Source organism: Diplotaxodon limnothrissa, linkage group LG8 (genome assembly GCF_057381915.1).
Source record: "Diplotaxodon limnothrissa isolate DT_005_m linkage group LG8, D_limnothrissa_male_GT1.1, whole genome shotgun sequence".
Taxonomy (NCBI): Eukaryota; Metazoa; Chordata; class Actinopteri; order Cichliformes; family Cichlidae; genus Diplotaxodon; species Diplotaxodon limnothrissa.
This window is the reverse complement of record NC_140603.1, coordinates 6,394,505-6,419,408: the sequence shown is the minus strand read 5'-3', so window position 1 is coordinate 6,419,408 and position 24,904 is coordinate 6,394,505. Positions and strand designations below refer to the sequence as shown.

At 40.5% G+C, this 24,904-nt stretch overlaps 2 protein-coding genes across 3 annotated transcripts; both read left to right on the top strand.

The window, feature by feature from the left end:
- The first annotated feature begins 1,182 nt into the window (after nucleotides 1-1,182).
- glp2r (glucagon-like peptide 2 receptor) lies at nucleotides 1,183-14,280 on the top strand. 2 transcript variants are annotated; one of them, XM_085360360.1, is made up of 14 exons: nucleotides 1,183-1,260; nucleotides 3,265-3,267; nucleotides 4,295-4,391; nucleotides 4,470-4,574; nucleotides 8,649-8,770; nucleotides 8,985-9,091; nucleotides 9,770-9,926; nucleotides 10,042-10,201; nucleotides 11,532-11,592; nucleotides 11,675-11,741; nucleotides 12,031-12,119; nucleotides 12,455-12,593; nucleotides 12,690-12,731; nucleotides 13,912-14,280. In XM_085360360.1, the coding sequence occupies exons 1-14, from the start codon at nucleotides 1,183-1,185 to the stop codon at nucleotides 14,278-14,280; spliced, it is 1,596 nt and encodes a 531-aa protein (XP_085216486.1). The 2 variants fall into 2 exon arrangements, with proteins under 2 accessions (XP_085216486.1, XP_085216487.1); XM_085360361.1 differs by lacking the exon at nucleotides 3,265-3,267.
- A 6,403-nt stretch (nucleotides 14,281-20,683) lies between these two features.
- Nucleotides 20,684-23,223, top strand: pts (6-pyruvoyltetrahydropterin synthase). The gene is made up of 6 exons (XM_085360359.1): nucleotides 20,684-20,777; nucleotides 21,690-21,769; nucleotides 21,850-21,872; nucleotides 21,969-22,025; nucleotides 22,464-22,534; nucleotides 22,625-23,223. The coding sequence occupies exons 1-6, from the start codon at nucleotides 20,686-20,688 to the stop codon at nucleotides 22,746-22,748; spliced, it is 447 nt and encodes a 148-aa protein (XP_085216485.1). The 5' UTR covers nucleotides 20,684-20,685; the 3' UTR covers nucleotides 22,749-23,223.
- The last annotated feature ends 1,681 nt before the right edge of the window (nucleotides 23,224-24,904 follow it).

Below are 24,904 nucleotides of genomic sequence, written 5' to 3'. Positions count from 1 at the left end.
GTGCTATTAAATAAAATCAAATTGAACTGAACTGAAATGGAATTTATTTGTCAGTGAGAAAATTCAGAATGCAATTATTAGGTTATGAAATAAGAATTCATCATATGCAAGGTTTTTTGTGATCCATGTGATGTAATAACATTTTATCTCTCGTTTTGTTTAAGTTTTTTCTATCTGCTGTAAAAAGTCATGAGAAAGTTGTGGCTTAATTAGCTAATTGGTTAGTCAACTAATACTGTTACTACTTCCTTTCTGATTGTGAAATTAGCTTTTGTCAATTAAAAATAAATTACGCAAGGCGATTTATTCTTAATGATATACTGAGATGGGTTTTTAATGCACCAACCCTGGCTCTTTGCTCTCTAATTTGCTCGTCTGTGTTTGGCTTCTGTGGATGTTAGTTTACACTAGATCCCCATTAGTGTCAGAAATGCTGGGTGATGCCCAGTTACTGTTTGAGCTAGTTAGACAGAAGGGAGCAGTTGTGTCTTCTCTTTTTGTCACAAGTTAAGGTGGTATTTGCTTGTGCTTGTATGTGCATTGTGATTTTTTTCAGTGCATATGCGCATGAAATCCCAGTGAATGCTGGTACAACAGTGTGTGACCAGTTTACTCCTGTGTGATCAGTTTTCCTGGACAACAAAGTTAGTTCATTTATACTCTTCTGGGGCCTTATCTTCATTGGTTAGGGGAGGACTGGGTGGGAGAGGCAATCTGTCGGTGAGGATCCACAGGCGTGTTCAGCTGCTCTGTATCTATAGGGAGCACAGACAGATCCACCTCAGTCCCAGAGCTCTTCGTGAACAGATGAGAACTTGGTTTTACCCTCCATGAAATCTGTTATTAAAAAGTAATATAGTAGCTAATTGAAGAACTAGAGTGGAAGCATTTGCTGGATCTAAGGAACTCTAAGGATAACTGGTATAGGTGGGAGACCAGCTTTGAGCACAATTCTTTCAAATCATCCTTCCGTCGTAACAAAATTTTCGGAGTTTCTTGGAAGGAGGTCAGGTTCAAATCCACTCTTTTTGATGCAGTGAAGCTGGAACAGCAGTGCAAAAAAGGAAGTACGGCGCTAAAGCAAGGATGAGTGAGAGGCCCGACAAGCCAAAGCGAAAGGCATGAGGTGGCAGGAAAGCCAAGAGACCAGACACCAATTGATTTCAATGAGAACACAGAGCCATGCCGGCTCCAATGCCAGCCTGGAACAAGAGGACCAAACTCCTGCTCACACTGCTCTTTATCATCTACAGCCATCAGGTAAACTGTACATACACACACATTTGAGGCTTTTCTGTGAAATTATAACCAGACAGAAAAGCAGTATTTATCACTGAGTGTGAGAGCTGCGTCACACTTAATGGAAACGTCTTCTATATTTGATTCAAACGATCATTTTGCAGCACAAAATAACAGTAACAATGACAGCTAACAGTTGTCTGTGGAGACATATATAATGCATTGTGTGATCCGTCGGGCTTTTATGTATTTTCTGCAGCGTTTACTTGCCTTTAGCAACGTGCTCAACCAACTTGCTATTCTTGAAAGGATAATCTAGATTTATTGTTGTTGTTGTTGTTGTTGAAAGAACTTAAAGCAAAGCTAACATCTGAGTCCTTGAAAGGTTTTGGGTTTTTTAGGGGGGGGGGTTGGAGCCTTTGTTTGAGTTTAAAGGAGGTTTAGGCCCACAGGAGACAAGAGAGAAGACAGTGAGACAGCTATTCCTTATATTCCTCTGGATGGGTTTTTGACAAGACAACCCTCAGAGAGTCAAAACGCTCTCTATCAGCTGGCTCACATGGGACATTCTGAGCGGCACAGGCGGTTGCCTAGTTCAGCTGTTGCTCTCATTTTGATGTGAAGCTTGGAAGTGTTCAACCAAGATAAGATAGGTGAGCTAGATATCATCTATAAAAGACGGGGTCTCAAATACAGGAAATGCTGACGTCTCACTAATGAAAGCAAATTAAGGGGGAATTATAATTCACTCTGTATATGTCACTGAGGCCGGAATAAATACACAGGTGTGTGTTTGCATTGCTGAAGGCATGGCACTAATGCAGTGAGCCAGGTTGATAAATTGCATGTATCAATTGAAGATTAAACTAAGATGAAAATGTTCCCTCAGTCACAGATGCTGCTCCTGATTAAATACTCCCACCAAGTGGATAAAAAAGGATACTGCAACAGTGCCTTCATCTGCAGGCTGCAGATACTGTGAAAGATTCAATCTTGCAATCATTAAATTAAATAGACAATTCAATTAAATGACTGTAGCTAACTGTAAATCGCTTTAATTTAATCAGCAATGAACGAATGAATAAATAAACTTTCATAATATTGAACAACTGATTAAATTTTCACTTAATTTGAAGCAAAATTAATTAGCAAAAACTTAAAATTTAACTGTGCTCCTTTCATAAACTCCTTCTGAATAACTTAATATGGTAAATATGCAATGATTACACAGGATACTAAGCATTCACTTAAATACATAAATGAATCATATGATGATGACGCCTCAGATCAGGAAACATTTTTCCAATCATCGGTTGTCGTTGCCTTCTCGTTGACTGGAGTGGTACACTGGGTGGTCTTCAGGTGTTGCAGCCGTTTTAAGGATCAATGCATTGTGTATGCTCTTTGGCATACAGTCCTGTCAGCTCAATGCACGCTAGCCATTCTCCTCTGGCATCAATAAGGCGTTTTTGCACAGAGAACTACTGCTTACTAAATATTTTCTTGAGATGATTATGCAGGAACGTCTCAGCAGATCAAAAGTTCTTTTCACCAACAACCATGGCACATTCAGAGTCCCTAATTTGCCTTTGTCCACGTTCTGATGCTGGGTTTGACCTTCAGCAGGTTCTGTTTTCCATGTCTACATGTTTAAAAGCATTGATGTGCTGCAGTGTAATCGACTGATTAGATATTTGTATTAACAAACTTGGCTCATCCCAGTGTCAGCTGAAAAACATATGCAATATATAGTACGTCACATGGTTGCTTGGAAATAGCCTCCAGGCTGGTCCATGCAGACCAGACAGTAGTTTCACCCCTCTGGTCTCCTAATGGGGTTTTTTGGTGGACAATTTATACTAAGTTTACTCATAGAAAACCCATGTAGACACCTCAAAACGATTGTTGGACCTGTAGGCACACACAGTCATGTTTGCTGGCACATTATTAATAATAAGAAAATGCCACTAACAAAACACGATTGTTGTAAAGGACATGAAAACAAAGAAAATGTTTGTGTCACAGAAGGTGTTTCAAACCTCATTAAAATGAAGATTAAACTGAATCTTATTGATGCACTTTTATACATGTTATCCCTGTTGGCCTTCCTGAGCTTGGTTAGAGGTTCTTTTTTAAAATGCTGCACTTAAAAATATTTAAAACCTCCGAAATTGAACTACAACAATCTGAAGAAACAACACCATAACTTCATGTTCTAGACATCTACATTTGGTATTGTGTTGAACTAATATCTTAAGTTTAAAACTCATCTTTACTTTCATGTAACACAAGTGTGTGCCATAAGATGGTGCAGTTAGTCAGTTAGAGAAGTCATTAGGAAAACATCCTTATGTGTAAGCGTGCCTTGGTAAAAGAAAAAGACAGCGTCTCACATCTGGGCACACCCATAATTAAACAATTTTAGTAAATGGCCTGTATTTGTATAGCGCTTTACACATCCATTCACACACACACACACACACTGGTGATGGCAGCTACATTGTAGCCACAGCCACCCTGGGGCGCACTGACAGAGGCGAGGCTGCCGGACACTGGCTGCCACCGGGCCCTCTGACCACCACCAGTAGGCAGTGTCTTGCCCAAGGACACAATGACCGAGACTGTCCAAGCCGGGGCTCGAACCGGCAACCTTCCGATTACAAGGCGAACTCCCAACTCTTGAGTCACAAATCGCCCCTAACTGAAAGTTACTTTTAAAATGATGGGTTGTCTTTTCTTCTCGTGATTAACTATATTCCAAAATGTTATTCACACAACCTGTCTGTTAGACTTTTAATTAAATTTTAACTGTTATTTTTTAATTTTTGTTGTAGTGGGCAAATTTGAGAGAGTTTGGAGTCCATGAATTTCATTACCAATAAAGATGTTCCCCTGATAAAAACCAATAAGTCAAATGATCAGCGTTTTGTACGATGTACTGTTTATGTGGTCTTTTATATAAGCATCTTAAACAATTCTTTCCCAGATATCATCCTGAGCGAAAACATATCAAATAACAGTTTTTCTCTCACTTCTTTCTCCATCTGAATGGAAGGTAACAGGTTCACTGCTTGAAAGTCTGATTGCTAAGCGGAATGAATACTCGAAGAACTGCAATAAAACTCTGGTAGCGAGTGCACTCTCAATAACTGGTAAGCCTTCTGCAAGCCTTCATATTTGTCATTTTTTTATTACCTTTACAAAATCCTCAAGCATTATTTTTATTGCAGGAAACTACTGCAAAGGAGCGTTTGACATGTTTGTGTGTTGGCCCCACTCTTCTCCTGGAAATGTGTCCGTCCCCTGTCCGTCTTTCTTACCGTGGATCAGTGACGGTAATGTTGTTTTATCCGAAACAAATCACATAGGAGTGCACAAATTTTTAAAAACTGTATTATGCATACTTTGTTCATTAGTCACAAGAATGCAGCAAAAAGCATACGAATTTTACAGTGCATTTAAATGTCAAAATCAAAACAGCTAATTACACAGTCACACTTTAAACGTGAAAAAGAAGAAACATAGTCACAGTATGTTACGGCGGGGTGCGCCGATGTGAATGGAAACAGGACCCAAAAGCAGATGCTGAAAGGCGGAGTTGCTGGCTGAACAGAAGACGATCCTTTATTTGGAAGGAAGGAGTGAAACTGAATACACTGACCGTGAATACAGACTTTCAAAGTAAAACAGGAAACATGGAGATTAAACAAGACACATGAACCGGGGAGACGTAGTACAGGGGAGATGACATAACTGACAGCATGGACTTGACAATATAAGACACGCAGACATAAACACACGAAGGGCAAGGGAGACTTAATACACGGGTAATATGTACAAATGGCTGGACTGCCTTAGTGACCCTAAACAAAGAATAAACATCAAAATAGGCTAAAACACAAAACACTGGGTCGCACGACCCAGGACCATGACACAGTATTATTGCCTAATGGTCATAATAAACTCTTGGAACTCTGTCCTGAGCTGTAACCCACTGTTACACAATTTAAAATGCTTCTTCTCTTAAATATACACTGAAATAACATTTTTCATGTTTTTGCCAATAGTTGTAGGGGGGCTCTGTATGTATGTGAACAACAGCTGGTGTACCAACACAGCGATAATAGACCGTCACTGTTCACCGGACATTGAATATCTGACTGTTAAATGCAGGCCCATCTACCTACCTAGGGAGTTCACCGTTGTCATAATAACAGCTGTTTACATACCACCAGATGCTAATGCTAACTCTGCGATCGCACTCCTGCATACAAACATCAATAATAAACAGAGCACTTACCCTGACGCTGTACATATCGTAGCAGGGGACTTCAATCACGCAGACTTAAAAAGAGCAATCCCCAAATTCCACCAGCACGTCAAGTGTGCCACTAGGGGTGACAAGATTCTGGACAAAGTTTATTCCAACATCAAAATGGGCTACAGGGCCAGACCTTTGCCACATCTGGGTCAGTCTGACCACTCGTCACTGTTTCTAATCCCTGCATATGCCCCCCTCAAGAAAACTGCTCTTACCATCACAAAGAATATTACCATATGGCCAGAGGGTGCCTCTCAGCAGCTGCAGGACTGTTTTGACAGGACTAACTGGGATATCTTTGAACATCAGGACTTGGAAATGTTCACAGACGGTGTCCTCTGCTATATAAAACACTGCATAGACACTGTTACAGCAGTCAAACGGATCCGGGCTTATCCCAACCAAAAGCCCTGGATGACCCGGGAGGTCAGGCAGCTGCTGAAGGCGAGGAACATTGCGTTCAGGTCTGGCAACAGGGATTACTACACCACAGCCCGATCCAACCTGAAGAGAGGCATCAGAGAGGCAAAGGGGGACTATAGGAGGAGGATCGAGGACCATTTGAAGAGTAATACCAGCCGGCAGGTGTGGCAAGGCATCCAGCACCTAACCAACTATAAGATCAATCTCGGAGCTGCGGACGGTGACCTGGAGCTGGCAGAGGAGCTGAATATCTTCTTTGCCCGCTTTGAGACCAGGGTACCGGAGGTATTGGAGCCACAGCAGCAACACGCCACCCATAGCAGCACCACCCTCACCCTGGAAGAGCACGAGGTGAGGCGCATGCTGCAGGCTGTTAACCCGAGGAAGGCGGCGGGTCCTGATGGTGTGCCAGGTCGAATATTGAGGGATTGTGCAGGACAGCTGGCTGGGATCTTCACCAGGATTTTCAACAAATCCCTCGCACAGGCGACTGTCCCACTCTGCCTGAAGTCCTCCACCATAGTCCCCTTGCCTAAGAAGCCCCACATCACCGGCCTGAATGACTACAGACCGGTGGCACTCACCCCAGTGGTAATGAAATGCTTTGAGAAGCTGGTCCGCAGACACATCACAGCAGCCCTGCCCCGCAGCCTGGATCCACACCAGTTTGCCTACAGAGCAAACCGATCCACGGAAGACGCTGTAGCCACAGCACTCCATGCTGCATTAACTCACCTGGAAGAGCATGGTAGCTATGTGCGGATGCTCTTCGTGGATTACTGCTCAGCTTTTAACACCATCCTTCCACACAAACTGGTGGCCAAGCTACAAGACCTGGGGCTTCCATACAGCACCTGCATGTGGATCAATAGCTTCCTCTCGGGCCGTAGACAGAGAGTCAGAGTTGGCCATCACACATCCTCAGCCCTGAGTCTCAGCACTGGCTCACCCCAGGGCTGTGTGCTCAGTCCACTGCTCTACTCTCTCTACACACACGACTGCACTCCTCGCCACCACAGCAACATCTTTGTGAAATTTGCAGATGACACCACAGTGGTGGGGCTCATTTCCAAGGGAGACGAGTCTACGTACAGAGACGAGGTGGAGCAGCTGACGTCATGGTGTAAGGCCAATAACCTCCTCCTCAACACTTCAAAAACCAAAGAACTCATAATAGACTTCAGAAGGAAAAAGGCAGAGATCCAACCACTATTCATAAATGGGGACTGTGTAGAAAGGGTGGCAAGCTTCCGCTTCCTGGGAGTCAATATAGAGGAGAACCTTTCCTGGAGTGTGAACACCTCCGAGCTGCTGAAAAAGGCCCAACAGAGACTGTACTTCCTGAGAATTCTCAGGAGGAATAACATCACACAGAGACTGCTGGTGTCCTTCTACAGAGCCACCATTGAGAGTGTTCTAACTTACTGCATATGCATCTGGTACACTAGCTGCACAGGGGCTCAGAGGAAAGCACTCCAAGGGATCATTAACACCGCCCAAAAGATCACTGGCTGCCCTCTCCCCACACTGGAAGTTCTACACAACGCCCACTGTTTTAAAAAGGCCCAAAACATCATAAAAGACACCTCACATCCTGGCCACTCCCTGTTCGAACTGTTGCCCTCAGGCAGACGGTACAGGGCAATCAGAGCAAGGACTAATAGACTCAAACACAGCTGTTATCCAACTGCAATAACACATCTGAATACTACAAAAAAATGTCCATCACGCCACTCTTGTGTTAATCTATGCACGGTCTGAAGCATGTGTGTGGGAATGTATGTGAATGTTTTACTGTTATATCTTATTAGTATTTTAAGTATTCTATCTATTTTATTTATTGAATTTTATTGTTTTATTTATATTTTGATATTGCTAGGGATGATGCAATGATCGGGGACCATTCTTAATTTCGTTGTTCTCATGACAATGACAATAAAGTTTCTGATTCTGATTCTAAAGAATTCTTGTATTCTTTATTAACCATGGAAAAAAGCACAGGTTGCATTTAGGGCTGTCATAATGCCACAATTTCACTTCACAATGATCGGAGTAAATTTGTCGTTATTTTATGTTTGTGTGTATGTGTGTGTTTAAAGTGCATGTATTTTTTTTGTGCAATCTCAAGTCAGTTTTATTCAAGTTGAATTTTCCATGGAATTATTTTCTCGATAGTAAGACAGGAGGAACTATACATGCAGAAGTAATTCAAAATCACCCAGCTTCAAATAACCATTGTTATAACTCAGCACGATTCAATTTTGATATAATTTCATGCTAAATTGTTGAACTGTAAGTGACACAGTCCCTTAGGGGAAAATAAATGTTAGCATAGACTGCTACCCCTCTAATTTTGGACATCAGATGACATTTTTCCAGTATGTCCCTCATATTTAGAAACTTTATGAAAGACTGAATATAAAGATGTGCCCTGAAGTACTTTAACATTTCACATTTCTTAAATCTACCACCAGAAAATGATACAGAATATATCACAATGAAGTTTGAATTCTTGACCTCTTCTTCCAAGGAGAAGAACTGCCTACCCAGAATAAATACAAATCAATAAACGTAAAGTAATTATCTCCCCTCCAAGTCAGCCTTTTTTCTCACTGAGCTGTCAGAGGAAATAATGCCCATCCATGTTTCTTCCATTTACCTCCAGACAATTCTAGGAGCGCACATAGAGAATGCTTGGAAAATGGGAGATGGCGACAAATGGAGAACTCCTCCGAGCCCTGGAGGGATGTCTCAGAGTGTGAGGAGCACCATTACTTTAAAGACAAGGTGAGGGAAAGGGTGTGTATTACATAGTTTCCCTTTAGGTTTTAACGCTGAAAGCGAGGTCTCTATTTTGCAATTTGTTTCTTTCTCTAGGCGTAAAAGTTCTAGAAAGACTATAAGGGATTATTTTCTTGATTGTCCTTAATCAGAATTTTTGTGCTAAAGAAGTGTAGCATTGCCTCCGTCAGTTTTATTGTGTAATTATATCTTTTTCCAGGAGGATGAAATGCTGCGCCATACAGCCCTCAGGCTCATCTCTGTCATTGGCTACTCCTTGTCTTTGGTGTCTCTCATATTAGCCACTCTGCTAATGGGCATGCTAAGGTTTGAAACAATTTTTTAATGTTCAGAAAAATAAAGTTTATAAAGATTTATGACAACTTTGGTATTAACTTTGAACCTTTGGTCATCAGATCTTGTGTATGATTACATGATAACATTTTTTACTAGATCATTATAGAGTCGAGCTGCCAACTGTAGACCGTAGTTCACATGTATAGAGCTGCCATATTTAGTAAACCTGGCATGCTTGCTTTATGTAAAGGAAACAAAAGCTGGAAGTTTTTTAACAGATCTCCACAGACTTCAGTTGCAATATGGATGCTACATTTTGGCACTACATTTGGATGGTAACTGAAGATATCCTTTAGGCCTAAAAACATCTACAACATTCTGCTTCCACTCGGCAGGATACAGCTTCTATAATTCTGTTATACCACTAGCAAAATATAGGATGGACTTATTAACTTCAACTGCATTGATTTTATGCAGAGGATTACAGGACTTGACAGTTACCCACTAGGAAGAGATATTTACAAGCCTGTGGAGACAAGTTATCATTTTTAATTACATTAAAAGCCACAAACATTTCCATGTACCTGTGAGAACCAAGAGCATTTTTCATTTCCACTTATGTTATGTCATGTGCCCTCAGTAATGCTTTTACAGTTGCACAAGAAGGATCAATGGCTTTTTCAAATTGCTTCTGTATCTTCTTACCAGGAAGCTCCACTGTACCAGGAACTACATCCATATGAATCTGTTTGTGTCATTCATCCTGAGAGCTGCAGCTATCCTTTCTAAGGAGATCATAATGCACATCATGTATTCCAACCTACCAAAGGACGACCCTGGATGGAACACCTACTCGAGCTCTCCGGTACACTAACCATGGTGTTTTTTCTAAAGACTGTTAATAATGTCTTCTTATTTGTTTCTGGTTTTCAGTGGATACAGTTCTGAGACTAATCTACCTGAAACTTACACTTTAACAGATAGTGATAATGTGCAGATTGTCCAAGGTGTGCATGGAGTACTTTGTGGCCTGTAACTACTTCTGGCTTTTGGTGGAGGCCATTTTCCTTCATACGCTGCTCTTCACTGCTGTGCTGACCAAGAGGTGTCTGCTGAAGAAATACATGCTGCTAGGATGGGGTGAGTCAGACATGAACTATTTGTGTGTATGCTTTTATATTAGGAAGTAACCTGAGCCCAAAGCTCACTTTTGTCCAGATAAGTCAAGGACGTGGCCATATTAACATGTTCACACAAGAATGAACAAACAAATGAACATGGTAGCATGGAGAGAGGTTAGCCAACTATGGCTCGTGGATCTGAGAGCAGACCACAGCAACCTCCCTGAACAGGGTCCATAAACCATCACAGTGACAGACATCCAAGAAAGGTTTGCCAGTATGAAGAGTTGGACAGCACCAGACCCTGACATGGGTCACACTTATGGCTGAAGAAGCTGACTGGGGTTACATGAAGGGACCGATGGAATCTTCGATACCAAACATCCACATTGACGGCGAAATAATGTAGCTCAGTGCTCCAACTTTCGGAAGAAGGGAATGCTCTCATAGCTAGAGATTGATGAGGTACAACACACATGCTACAGCAAGGGGGAGCCAGGATGGCAGGTCAGGGGAGAGATAGCATCACCCCCACCCGAGATTGGGTACCAAGCCCAAAGTGTGAATGAAGAAGGATTGTTGAGTATGAGAGGAACTGACCTGAAAGACAGAATCATGGCAAAGCTTGAAACGTGGATCCTCCAAGACTACGTGAAGTACCCTCAGAAGACCTACTAGATGATGTGAATGCAGCACGATGGACAATACTTACCGTCACTATTACCGAGACTAACAAGCTGATCTACACTACGGCAGCAGTGATCAGTGAGATGCTTGGCTACAAGTTGAACAGCCACAAGGAGCAATACCCTCCATGGAGAATGCGACTAGAGGCTAAGATCAAGGTAGCACGGGGGGAGATTAGCCAACTATGGCTCGTGGATCTGAGACAAGACCACATCAACCTCCCAGAACAGGGTCCAGTAACCATTACAGTCACAGATATCCAAGAAAGGGTTGCCAGTATAAAGAACTGGATCAAGGCAGTATATGGTTGAATTAAATGTTAAGTTAGGTATTTCATCATGTTAACTCCACAATGGTGCAGTGGTTAACTAAGGTTCTGGGTTTGAGTCTGCTTGCTCTCTGTGGAGTTAGCATGTTGTCTCTGTGGTTGCATCGGTTCTCTCCATGTGGGTAAAAACTGAATGGGTTTCATCTGTTAGCAGGATTATTTGTCCAAGTCAGAAACATTTCCCGTGGCAGTGAAGGTTTCATGCACTTGTAGTGCTTCAAAACTGTGAGCGATAGCGTCTTCTTGTGTAGTTAGATTCATGTGCACTTAAGTGTGATCTGTTAATCTGAAATGCTCCAGTTTCAACTACCATCTCATGTCATTGGTGTTTCAGGAACTCCGGCCTTGTTTGTGACACCATGGACAGTGGTCAAGATTTTATATGAAAACACAGAGTAAGTCTCTCAATACATGTTTTATATTAAAATAATCAGTTTAACAGACTGCTGCTTGACTCGTAAACCCTTTATTCCTTAGATGCTGGTCCATTATTAACAGAGGGTTCTGGTGGATCATAAAGGGCCCGATCACTTTATCAGTGTTAGTAAGTCAAGTTTCTCAACAACCTCTACACACTTTTCAAAGAACCATAGCACAGTCACATTGGTTACAGATATGTCATGTGGCTCCAGTGGTGCTTAATTAATTAGTTACTTTCCCCCTAATTTTCTCCATGTAATGGTTTATGCCTCGTGTTGGCATGTGATATGATGCTACTATAGTCACAAGTATGAATGATATTAGCCATCTTCTTACTTTGAAGCATTTCCAACACACTTTTAGTCTTTTTTAATGTGCATTTCATTTAAACCTGCTTTTGTTGTATATTGCAGGTTATTTTCTTTATCTTCATTAAGATTCTGATGTTGCTGCTGTCCAAGCTGAAAGCAGATCAGGTGAAATTTACCGACTACAGATACAGGTATTTAAGATTTTACTGCTTCCCTGTCTAAATGTCAGGAAACAAGCTTGACCTTGAGAACTGTTTCCAAAGTCTTATTCTTAAACTGGTACAGCAGACTCCTGGCTTACCATTTAAATGTTAATCACTCACCATGTGCAGCACAAATTCAAATGTCACCCCCACAGCTCTGACCATAAATGTCACACCACGAGGGAAAGTCATGCATATAAATGTACGCACAGGTTATATAATGTTTCTTATTCCCTTAGTTTTAAAAAGAGCAAAGGATAACTCCACTCTAAAAATGCTCATACTCATTCTCAATGATAAATGTATTTGTTTATGGACTTTAGCTTGGCCAGAGCAACACTGGTGCTGATTCCTCTGCTTGGAATCCATGAAGTAGTCTTCACTGTGCTGATAGACGAGTGTGTAGATGGAAGCAGTCGCTATGCTCGGAACTTTGTCAACCTCACCCTCAGCTCATTCCAGGTAACACCACTAATACAAATTATCCACCTGATGAGAATTTTATTTTGTTCTAAAACTGCATTATAACTGCTATTTGTTGCGTACAATCTTTTTTAGGGGTTCTTGGTAGCTGTTCTGTACTGCTTTGCTAATGGAGAGGTATGTTTTTCTTTTGTCAGTTACAATAAATGCAGTTTTGATATCAGGAAAATTGTATAGTAAGAACTGAAAACTTAACAAAAAAATAAATTTAAAATGCACAAGTTCTTGCTTTGTTGCCTGAAAGCTTTAAAGCTTCTTTCTTCAGTTTCTGCAGTTTAGCAGACCACATACCTGCTTGTACTTCATAATATAACCCCAGCTTGTAGTAGGCTACATTAGCCTCTATGGTCTGAGGTTCTCTGAGCTTCTATAGTGACATATCACTGAACAAGGTAAAGACTGACAAGATAGTATCCTCATTAAAAAAAATCATGAGGCGCACAACTAATCAAAATAACACCAAAGTGGAGCGTGCAAGAACAATTGTTCACAAGGGAAAGTGGTGACCATAAACCGTGAACTACCACAGCCCCCTCGCCCCAACTAATAACACTTGAAACCAACAAATGAGATAATTGGCCGGTCAGAGGAGTGTAACGGATGCATATAAGAAATACATGGGCCATTTTTAAATTATACTAAATGTCTGTGAAGGTTCTCAGTCATCCAGGTCATCGTAGTCTAAGGTGCTTGGAAAAAAAGTGTCTGGACTTCTTTAAGTTTCTTGAAGACATTTCATCCGAGAAGCTTCTTCAGTTCTAAGAGCAACAGTCCCACAGTTTAAGCCCTATGAGAGTGTCCCCCAACAGGGTCATGGACCCCCTATTGATCCTCTACCTAATCACACAAGGTGTGAAAACAGATGTGGGTCACAATCAGCCGAGGTTTCGGGTGAACCCATTGTGAAACCTAGCCCCACCCTATCATGTGATTTATTGAGGTCAAATGGCCCAAGACACACAAAGATTTGTAGCCCAACTTTGGTTAGAGGTTTCTAAAAAATCTTGTGAATGTGACAGCTCAAGAATTAAGTCGCCTAAGATTTTCAACTTGATGCTATTGGTGCATCTAATAAAAAATGTTGGACAAGATTAAATTGCAGTGACATTGATCTCAAGGCCAGAAATCAGAGGTTACGTTTTCTGAAAATCTTGTGATTTTAAAAAAACTTGCGTACAAGGCAGTCAGTAACTTGCAGCAACTCCAAAAAGTATAAATCCGAAGCTACGTGCCATTATGTACATGTATGTAAATATATGCCTAATGGACTGCTATAACTGGGAACCTTTATCTTTAGGTACAAGCTGAACTAAAAAAGCGCTGGCAGCTCTTCTTGTTCACCAACCACTTCAAGGTCAGGACCTGTTTTCGGGGAATGCCCCTGAAGCACCTGTGGAAATGTACTCGAGGACATCATCCGCGGTGCTCTCGGCAAAGTGACTCCTATGACGAGGGCGGCATTTCAACAATGCACCCCCACCTGCTCCAGGTGGCTGTGCACAGCAGAGGCAGAGTACTCGGAAAAGGAGAAGTTAAGGGTCAAGCGCTGAATGGCTATGATGTGACAGGACTTGAGTTCCTCACCAGGAAGAGTCTATCCAGTAGCGATGGTGAGATGACGCTTGGGGAAACCATGGAAGAGATTCTGGAAGAGAGTGAATTCTGATATACATAAGTTTTCAAGATTGGATCACCAACCAGAAAACTTGTTTGTTTCAGAGCAGTGGTCCAAATCCTCAGTCCCCAGGCCTTCGCTGACTAAGGGGACACCAAGGTAGACATAACTGCACAATGGGCAGGAAGTTTAAATGTATGGAGAAGAGGTTAACAGACACCCTGTGAGAAAACGTTTGCATTGAGATTGTAATTCGAGCATTCTTCGAAATAAAATAGATTTTTTTTCATTCAGGGTGAATTTTACAAACTTGCAGTATAGAACGTGTTTACTCTAAATTCACCAGAAGACAATTTATCCTGCTGCATTCCCAGCCACTAAGATACACAAGCTTCATCCATGGCTATAAATCCATTAATCAGATTCTTATGTACTTACAGTATTCAGTGAATTCCACACAATTGCAGGCACGTAATGTTCACCTTTGATATTAGTACTCGCACAGTTAAAGTTATCCTATACACAAACAGCAGTGTTAAGCATTTCTCTGTTTTATTTACACAATATAATATGTCAGGCCAGTTATAAATATCCATATGATACATTTGGATTGAATTGTGTGTATAAATACAATGTATTTGTTGTTTTAATGTGAATATGTGCAGAATGTTTTGCAGGCTTTTCATGTTTTCTATTCTTGTGAAGCTCAAAATGTATCAAAGGTGATGTACAGGTACAGTAAAACTATAAGATGATTTGTACATGTAGTGTCACAAAATATGATACTGATCATATATAGAAATAAAACGGCAGTTAAAGTGTAGTTGTGTGCTTCTTCTCTCACTATCTGGGCCTGAGACACTGCGGTTACATTTTCCAAACAGATTCAGTTACACTGAAATGGAATTTCATGCATGTGCTTGAAGAGTCATGTGAAGTGACACAGAGAGTGCACAGTCTCATAGTTTCATTTATTGATTTATGTTCATGGACACAAATTTTCCTTTTTCCCGTGTACACTTACATGGTAAAGGGCTGCCATGGAGACTAAAGTCAGTTTGTGAGATATAAACAAAATTATTTTTATCATGTTCACAGACATGAACTGTAGTGCTTCAAGTCTGAAAGAGCCGCACAGTCCACCCCAGGAGTCGGGAGGAGCGGTAGCAGCTTGAATCACACACAGGACCACACTTGGGGTTCTTATACTTGAACTTTATTTAGATTGGAATGAAGTGGTGACTGAAAGTAACTACATAATATGACATCAAAGCAAAGTAACCATAGAAGGATTCAAAACAACAACAAAGAAGTTAAAATTGACAAAAATGATTTTATGACGGGAGTATTCACGGTGTGCTGCATTCACAAGTCACTGAATTCATATAAGCTACAAACTCACAGCTGACACTTGTTCCTGTGTGACGTTCCTCAAATAAGTCAGAACTGACCTGGCCTTGGCTTTTGTGTTCTGATGTGGTAAGGCACTGATAAAACACACATTCCCAGACACAAACCCAGAGAATAGGTTGATCAGTGTGTTTGAATACCTACTGTATATGTAACAGGTTTGGATTTTTCCCCCTAAATAATAAATACCTTCATTTAGAAACTGCATATTGTGTTTACTTGTGTTATCTTTGTCTAATATTCAAATTTGTTTAATGGTCTCAAACATTTAAGTGTGACCAACATGCAAAAAAAGAGAGGGAAAGCAGCAAATACTTTGTCAGTGTTTGTACAGTAACATGTAGCTTGGCATTAGTGTCTGTGGCCACTCATTGTGAGAACGAAAATTCCCAGCCTACTGTCAGAATTACCCTTTTCCAACACTGTTACTTGCACTACTACCATTACTTGACCAACACCTAGTTTTAACCATAAAGATGGAAGAATAGAAGCTAGTTATTTTGGCTCTTGTCTATTATATTTCTCCCTTCCTTTCTTTTATGTGCCTTTTTTCACTCTTATGTGTATCCATTCAGTCTGAGCCCAGATTTAGGCCTCTTACCACCAATAAATGTTGCTGACAGCCAACATAAGTGGCATTTCTTTTAGTAGTTCTAGCTGTTAATTACATCGCCCTCAGCACAAAATCCAATTTGCACCAAATTTCATACAGTTCTACTCCAACAGTTATAAAACAGCCAGCACTCAGCATCGGTTCAGCACCATCTACGTTTAAGTGGTTTCAGATCGTTCCTTCCAGCTATAATTTCCATCTGATTTTAATCATAAAGAATGACGGTGCTACACCTGATTTACACCTACTTTCCTATAAATCTTGACACACCTTCACTTTGCCTGTAGCATCGCCCTCCATGGTGCAACCATTTTCATCAGAGGTTTATCATTCCATAAACTAGCATTACAAACATGTCTGCAGAAATAGCTTTCTGTTCATTCACAAGCGTTCCTGTGGGCTGAGAACATAAAAAGCAACAACAAAAAAACATTAACAACAGAGAAGGCCCAGCAAGAGCCATGGTATACATACAGGTTACCCAAAATAGTTAAAGCCGGAAAAGTCGTCATGAACTGGGCATAGCAAAGTGACAACTTTGCTATAGGAAGAGGAATCTTGCAGATTTTGTCAACCTGCGATTAGTCTGACACCAATGACTGACAGTTTGTTCATCTAAATACACCCCAGTACATTTGGGCACAGTTCAGTGCATAAGTCTTGCACCATGGCTAAATCAATAGCCCTGGATGCATAACGCCCCCAACGAAAAAAATTCCCTTCCCTCTGGTAAAGTCTGTGTAGGTTTGACTAGATGGTTTTGGATACCCTGGAAATGCTCTCTAGGCTTCTGGTACAGGTTCATGTGCTTGTAAAATTGCACTCTTCAAGTTTTTGTAAATTAGACCTTGGGAAACGGGAAAGCAAGCCCCCTGAGCCTTACTTGCTAACTGTAACTGCAACATTAGTAGCAGTTTAGTAGCTTTACGCTCAAACCTAGCAAAGTAAATATCAACATCTGCCTCAGAAAATACAAGAGTCACATTGCTATTTTTAATGAAGTTAAATGGTTATAAACACCCTGGTGCACCAGGAATCATAGCATCAGAGGCTTTAACCACTTAAGTGCCAACTTTCTCCCTCTTGTCTTTCTGAAGACATGCTAAACACACTCTCAGTCTAGCATCCACCCAGGCAGCTAAGATAGAGCTTTTACCCTCTGATGCTCATTAGCAAACACAATGACTGGTTAGTGGCATTAAATGACTGGAGAATCCTACAGGTGGCAGTAATGCATCGTTCTGGATGTTAGCTGCTGTTAAGCATCAAAGAAGAAGAACTGCACGCTAAGCTACAAGCACAAAATCAGATTGTTATATGCACACAAATTAAAATGCAACAACACCTTTCCACAGACCTACCTGTCTTCCGGAGCAGGCTTGAGACATCTTTATAGACAATTTCAGCTTGTTGAGAATAGATTCCTTAATATACATCAGAGTTAAAGAGAATATAGTTTGGGATTGCTTTTAATATTACAATATGGCGGTTAATGGGTATACAAAATAGAAAATAGGCCTGGAATGGGAACAAAGAACTGGGGTACAGGGCAGAAGGACGATCAACCCCCACCCCCAGGGCAGGAAGCAAGAGTTACTGAGGGTGAGGGGCAGACCATTGCCAATGGACACTACCTTAAAAGGAGATGGGGGTCAGCACCCCTGGCCACTGTACCTGTGTATTTTCATTGTGGGGGTGTTTACTGTAGGAGTAGGTGACCAGAGGTTATACCTGCAACTGCTGTGTGGAATTCTTTAGATCAGCCTTTAGAATAGGACTGCCGTGTGCTGATCTCCAGATGCATCTGTAAGGAAAATGGGTCATAAAAGGATTGTGTAAAACATGGAAACATCTCTGCGTGATTTCTACCAAGACAAAAAGAATTGGAGAGAGAGACCGGCGTTGTCCCTTTTCACAAGCTTTACATCATGTTCATTTTTTTCGTCTTGTGAAGGTTTGCCAGTTTAATGATTAGTCAGGGGTAACTATTAAATATATACGTTATATTTATTGAAAACAACTTTTTACCACATTTACCATACATACCAATGTTCTGAATTATAGGCGCTTGAAGTACACAAGAGGGGTTGTGTACTTTAAGTGCCTATTAAATATACTAAAGTAATGGTGTAAAAAAAAAAATCTGGCTGATTTTGAGGGGGTCAGATAGCAGGCCACCACAGGGTGCTGCTCACTTTAAAACATATAAAGCAGAAATGATGGTTCTGAAACTCATAATTTTAAAACCCACTGTAAAGTTTCCATCAGAATAAAATATTACAGCTTCTACAGTAATATTTCAGAGGTCAGGGTTATTGTACTTCCTGTTTCTGTTGATTATCTATTTCCTGGATTAGACAGAGTAAGCAGTAAACAGTGTCTCATTAACCATTGCGGATTAGTTGAAGCAGAGCACGCTCACTACACTGGGATTAGATGCTGGAATTAATCACACAGCTTTAAGGCAATCTGGTTGAGGAACCCACACATATATACATAATGATGGTTTTAAGATCACCACAATGCAAAGAAGGAATCACAGGGCTTCAGTGTGGCACTCACATCACAGAGTCATGCAGGACTTATAAAGCGGAAGCAGCTACACACACTAATGTGTGTGTAATGAAACATGCTGGTCGGTATTCTCTTCGTCCGCATGGTTACTTGTTGCTTTCTGTTCCATTTGCCCGAACTGAACTTGGTAAAAGAGCTTTTGTCCATTTAGCACCCTCGGCCTGGAACAAACTGCAGAAGGAATGGAAAATGACTGAATTCATTTCATTAAGTGATTTTAAATCTAAACTACGAATCCTTGAGGCCAAGTCCATAACATGCAACTGTTTCAATTAGATTGATTGTCATTTTAACTGACTTTTTATTTTATTTGAATTTTATTGAATTTTATTTTTATTTTATTTGTATTCTTTCACTTATTGTTGCATGTGTGTTGTTGCTGCCTGTGTTTGAGTAATTTCTGTAACTGTGAGACATCTGCTGCTGCCTATCTTGGCCAGGTCTCCCTTGAAAAAGAGGTTTTTAATCTCAATGGGATCTTCCTGGTTAAATAAAGGTTAATAAATAAATAAATAAATAAATAATGACACTGTGGCAAAGTAATCCTACTCCAGAAGGAAACCAAACACAGCATTACACTGCAGTATGTGATTAAAACAGCTTTCCCTATTAAATCAGTCGAAATGAAGCAAACAAATGAAGCATTTAGAAGTTTTCTCACGGGGATGTTGTTTCACAATTAAACTAAATGACACAGCCAGGAGAAACTGCAAGACCACTCTAAAATTGTTGTAAGACAAAGTTCTTAATATATAACAACAGAGACCAAATATTTCTCAGCATTTCCTTCCATAGTTTAGAAGAACATGTAGGTTAGCTTTTGAATTGATTCTTTCTCTCTGTGCCTTTGTGACTTTCCTCTTAGTGCTCTAGTTTGCTTCCAGAGTTCAAAGACATGCATGGTATATTAACTGGTGCATGTGAGAGTGTGAATGCTTGTTTGTCTTACTGTGTTCACCCGAGGGGAGAACAGGACGGATGGATGACTTTATGCTCTTGTCTTTGAGTTATTTTCTAAGCCTGCCGTTCGTAATTCATACACTGTATTCCGTGCATGCTTGGTTGTCAGATGATCATTGTTTTTTAAATAACTCCCAGACGTCTTCTTCCTCTTATTCCTGTGTATCTCAGGTAATGCTGACCGCATCCTATTAGTCATTGCTGGCACCAGACATCAACATGGGGGATGATTACGTGAAATAGGGTTTATTTGTGTTTAAGCTTGTGGCTTTATTGACTTTGCTGACAGTGCTATACTGCTATTGGCAGGATGACTGGATACCAGCAACTAAATGTGGGGGAAAGAGTCTTGTTTGTGTTGTAAAGTGTTATATAACATTAGGTTTCATGTTTTCATGATGTCCATTGCACTTTTTCTATTCAAATAACTGTTGATAATATAATAACTTATTGCAGCAGCTGCTCTATTAATAATATTTACGTATCCGAAAGGATGCACCCATAGATCAGCACCACTCTTTTTTTGTTTCCAGTGACTCACGTATATTGACTTTTGTAAATCAATCACAATGTGTAAGCAGGATAAGAAGACTATGGATAAAAATACAGTGTCGTGCATATAAGTTGGACACCTGGTACTGCTGATAAGACCTTCACGTGTAATCATCTATTTATGTGCATCTACAGCATTAAAATGTGTTATATTGATGAGTATTTATGTATTCATGGTCTTCCAAATTTCACCTGAGGGTTTTTGTTGCTTATGTAGATCATGTGACTTATAATAACGCCCCTGATTTGCGCCAATGACCTTACAGCTTGAGTCACGGTTTTATACCTTCTCCTTCCGGTTTATCAGCTGATATAAGCCGCCCCCTTTGTGTTTGTGCCGTGACATCATGGCAGGGTCATCTGCTCAGAGTAGCACAGCGGAGCGCATCGGATACATAAGCAGAATCGAGAGCTTCAGCGCTTGTCACCGTCTTCACAGGTACATCGCCTCCATCCCTCCTCCGTTAGGGAGGGAGCGGGCTGATAGAGAGTCGTCCCGAAAGCGGGTTTATTTCAAACACCTTCTTAAAGCACTCACACAGAAGTGCGCCGAATGAAAGTAGCTTTCACCTGGTGGCGCAGGGTTTGCGTTTGACGTGTACTGAAGTGTGTTTTTACAAGAGCGAGTAAAATCCCGTGTGTCGTGGATGGAGGATCGTGGAGAAGTGAAGCGCGATGATTAGGATACTGAATAAGTGTGATGTGGATTGTTTGGAGCAGGGGGAAGTCACTGACACCCGTGTTCTTGCTCTTTAGCGGATTAAAGCGTTTGTTGCTTGCCACATTCTGCTTAAACTCAGAGAAAGATTCGCGTGAATATCCACTCATGCTGCATTTACGTGCAGTGGGCGCTGTCGAAAACGAGCCTATCCAAAGATTAATTGGAGACGACTTAATTAGATCTAGATCACAGGTGTCAAAACTCCAGGCCTCGAGGGCCGGTGTCCTGCAGGTTTTAGATGTGTCCAGCTGATTTAAATGGCTAAATTATCTCAACATGTTTTGAAGTTCTACAGAGGCCTGGGAATGAACTAATCATTTGATTCAGGTGTGTTGACCCAGGGTGACATCTAAAACCTGCAGGACACCGGCCCTCGGGCCCTGATCTAGATCAACAGTTTATGCTGTGCTAATAAATGTCTTTTACTATATTGTTTGGTGTACAATTCTGTTGTTAAGCAATAACACATTACCTGGTATACACCTACATAATGTGGCAGTTACACTGTTAAAAATCAAAATACTTTTTGTCATCTCTTTATACTACATGACTGTTAGAAATGCACATTAAAGAGCTTTTGACTATCTTGGCCAAAAGGCTTTCCTGACTATTCCTTCACATCTCATTCAGCATTCACCTGAGTGATGAGGAGAATAAAGAAGTGTACGGAAAGTGCAACAATCCCAACGGTCACGGACACAACTACAAAGGTTTGTCACACTCCTTCCCTTAAACGAACTATATTAGGAGTGTAATGCTCTTCATTCATCGCTCTCGTTTCTCTCCACAGTGGAGGTAACCGTGCGTGGAAAGGTATCTGCAACATTTATGTGAGGAATCCATGTCACCCTAGTAATAAATAGGAAAACCTGTTTCAGGAACAAGTGTGTTTTCTGTATATGTTTTCAGATTGATGCTAAAACTGGTATGGTCATGAATCTGACGGACTTGAAGAAATGTATTGAGGTAACTTTTTTTCCCTTAATGGAATTTAAAAACTGGCTAATTTTTACTCAAAAAAACAGACTTGTTTTGGACTGTTTAGCTTGATAAAAGCTGTTTTGGATGCAAAGATTAATTTAATTTTTCAGTTTTTATTAACAATTTGACAGTAAATAACTCAATTACTTATGTGCTAATTAAAATTATTATTGTATAGTTTTCTGAGGTTTTAACTGTTGTAAATATTAACCGTTTATAGACAGTTTTTATTATGTTAAGTTGGTTTGTGCACTACTTCTACAACATGCAGACTAAAATTGGCATTTGTTAGTTTTACACAGAACATTTAGGATGACATACATTAGCTTTGTATGGAACAAACTGTGAAGTTGGTAACTAACTGCCCAGTTGGTGTACAGTATATTGAAACATTTTAAATTAAAACCAGTGCTTCCCCTGCAGGAAGTAATCATGATTCCACTGGACCATAAAAACCTGGATAAGGATGTTCCATATTTTACTACTGTTGTCAGGTGTGTACCCTTTCAGGCTATTGTCACCGGTCTTATTACAGATTTATTTATTTATTTTCCTCACTGAAACTTTTTCATCTGCCCACGTAGCACAACAGAGAACGTGGCTGTTTACATCTGGGACAACATGGTGAAGGTTCTCCCGCCCGGCCTGCTCTATGAGATCAAGATTCATGAGACCGACAAGAACGTGGTTGTGTATCGAGGAGAGTAGTGAAGCAGTGTTTGGTTTAGTAGCCCTAAAGTGCCATTCCTTTCTACTTATTTTAGGCTAATTGTTTACGGACTGACTTCACTCTGGTCACACGTAGTTTGAAAGTCTTTTAGACGTTGTTCCTTTTGCACAGCAAAGATTTCATAGATACTGCCATGTATATGCTTGTAAACAGAATCCTATTTATGATCTCATCATTTTGAGGAAAATTTGCCGTAAAGGAGAGAACAGAAGCCTGAAAAATGTGGTTAGAAAATAAACTGTAAAACATTGTAGACTGAATTCAATTAAATAAAAATTGGTTCTCTCTGGTGGTTTTGGGCCTCGTTAGACATGGTTTACACAAGAGGAGGTCTGACCTCCCTCCAGAGGATGGAGAAATTTAATGAACCAAATTCAAAAGTAATACCGGTGAAGCAGACCTGACCAATCAGAAGCATTCTGTGTTTCATGCTAGTATTAACAAATGGTTAAATTACCAGAAGTCTGATATTTACATGTCATTTGGCATTTATATGAAAATAAGTTGTGAACAGCCTAATAAGATGTTCTCAGTCCAACAGTGACATCTAGTGGAATAAAATCATCCCTCTCAGCTCGGATTAGACCCAACTTTTTCAGATGAGTAGAGCTTGGATTTTATTTTCAGATGAAGGGTTTGAGTCAAGAGGTACAGAATTCAAGATGTTGGAAATCTGTTTCCACAGTCTGTAAAGTCATCGGTAGCTGTTGGCAGTGGTTGATCTTCTGTTTTGTGAAGTCCAAAGTCAACACAGCAGCTTAGTAGGAGCTTTGAGAGCTCTTCATGTGTGCATCTGTGTGATAGTGAATCCAGCTGAACAAAAGTAATCAGTATCTGGCTGCAATGCTAAAACTACTGCAGGACCAAATGGTTCGCTGACCACATTAATACTGTATGGAACTGGCCAACTGCCTCACCTGACCTGAACCCCATCCCCATGGAGTATTGTCACGACGAAAAGGCCCCAAACAAAAAGATGCAGAAAGAGCTGATGGCAGCTCGCCATAACGAACCACAACGACGCAGTAATTCCTGCTAAAGGAGACTTGACCAAGTACTGAATATTTAAATTTGAATATTTATAAGAAGGTACACATCTGTCATTTTAACCACTTGATGTCAGTAAAGAGCTGCACATTTCTTAGAGGCTATGGCACATTTGCACCGGGATAATAAGTTTACCACAAAAGGTTGGGGAGGGGTGATATGAGCTCATATTTTCTGCTCCCACAAAACGTACCAAAATGAAAGTGGTCGCTGTCCTTTCATCTCAAACAGCATTATTGTCATAAAACCTGGATTGTCTTTATTTACATACCTGCAAAAGTCACACCAAGTCACCGGTTTCAAGTAACGTTTGTGAACTTTTAAGTTGTCTCAGATCAAAGGCATGGAAATTAAAAATGCATATATGCTATATGTTGCTGTGTAATGTTAATGCTTCATATTTGGATGCAGAGAGCTTTCAGATTTGGTTTGTGAATCATAGCTTCAGGCAGCTAAAATATTAACAAGGACGACTTTTTGCTGGTGTGAAAAAGATAACTGTTTGTTCAAACCTGAGTGTCTTGTCTTTTTTAGATCCCATCTGATCCCTGAGGATCAGAGGATTGAGGTGCCGTCAGCTTGTCTGATCTCCTAACTTTATATAGTTGCTATTATGAGTAAGTCATAAATTTAAAGCCATCAGTCAACCTACCAGCAGAAATTGAGACCATGCACTGTTTCTTTGATTTGATGTGCTCAGTCTTTTTTAATTTGTTACTCCAGGATGTCAGGATTCAATAGGACACCACATTTTGGTGACTTTGAGAATGTTATTGAGGAGAGTAATAGGTCAGACTCCTAAATGACCTTTTAAAGCTGATGCTTTTTATTTTTATATTGCTTAAAAATCCAAGAATGTGGAACAATGTGAATTGAGGTTTGTAGCCTTGAAAGAAGTAGTAAAAGTATAGGTGACATTCAGCACTACTGTATCAGGCATTTTTATTTATTTTTTTTTAAGTGATCCTGTTTACAAAAATGCTGGACTCTAAAACAATTTGAAACAGAAATATGTACAGTTATATGAAATTTACTGAATGTGTATAGGGTCCAGATAAGCCAGGATGTAAATGAAATCTTCTGTGTG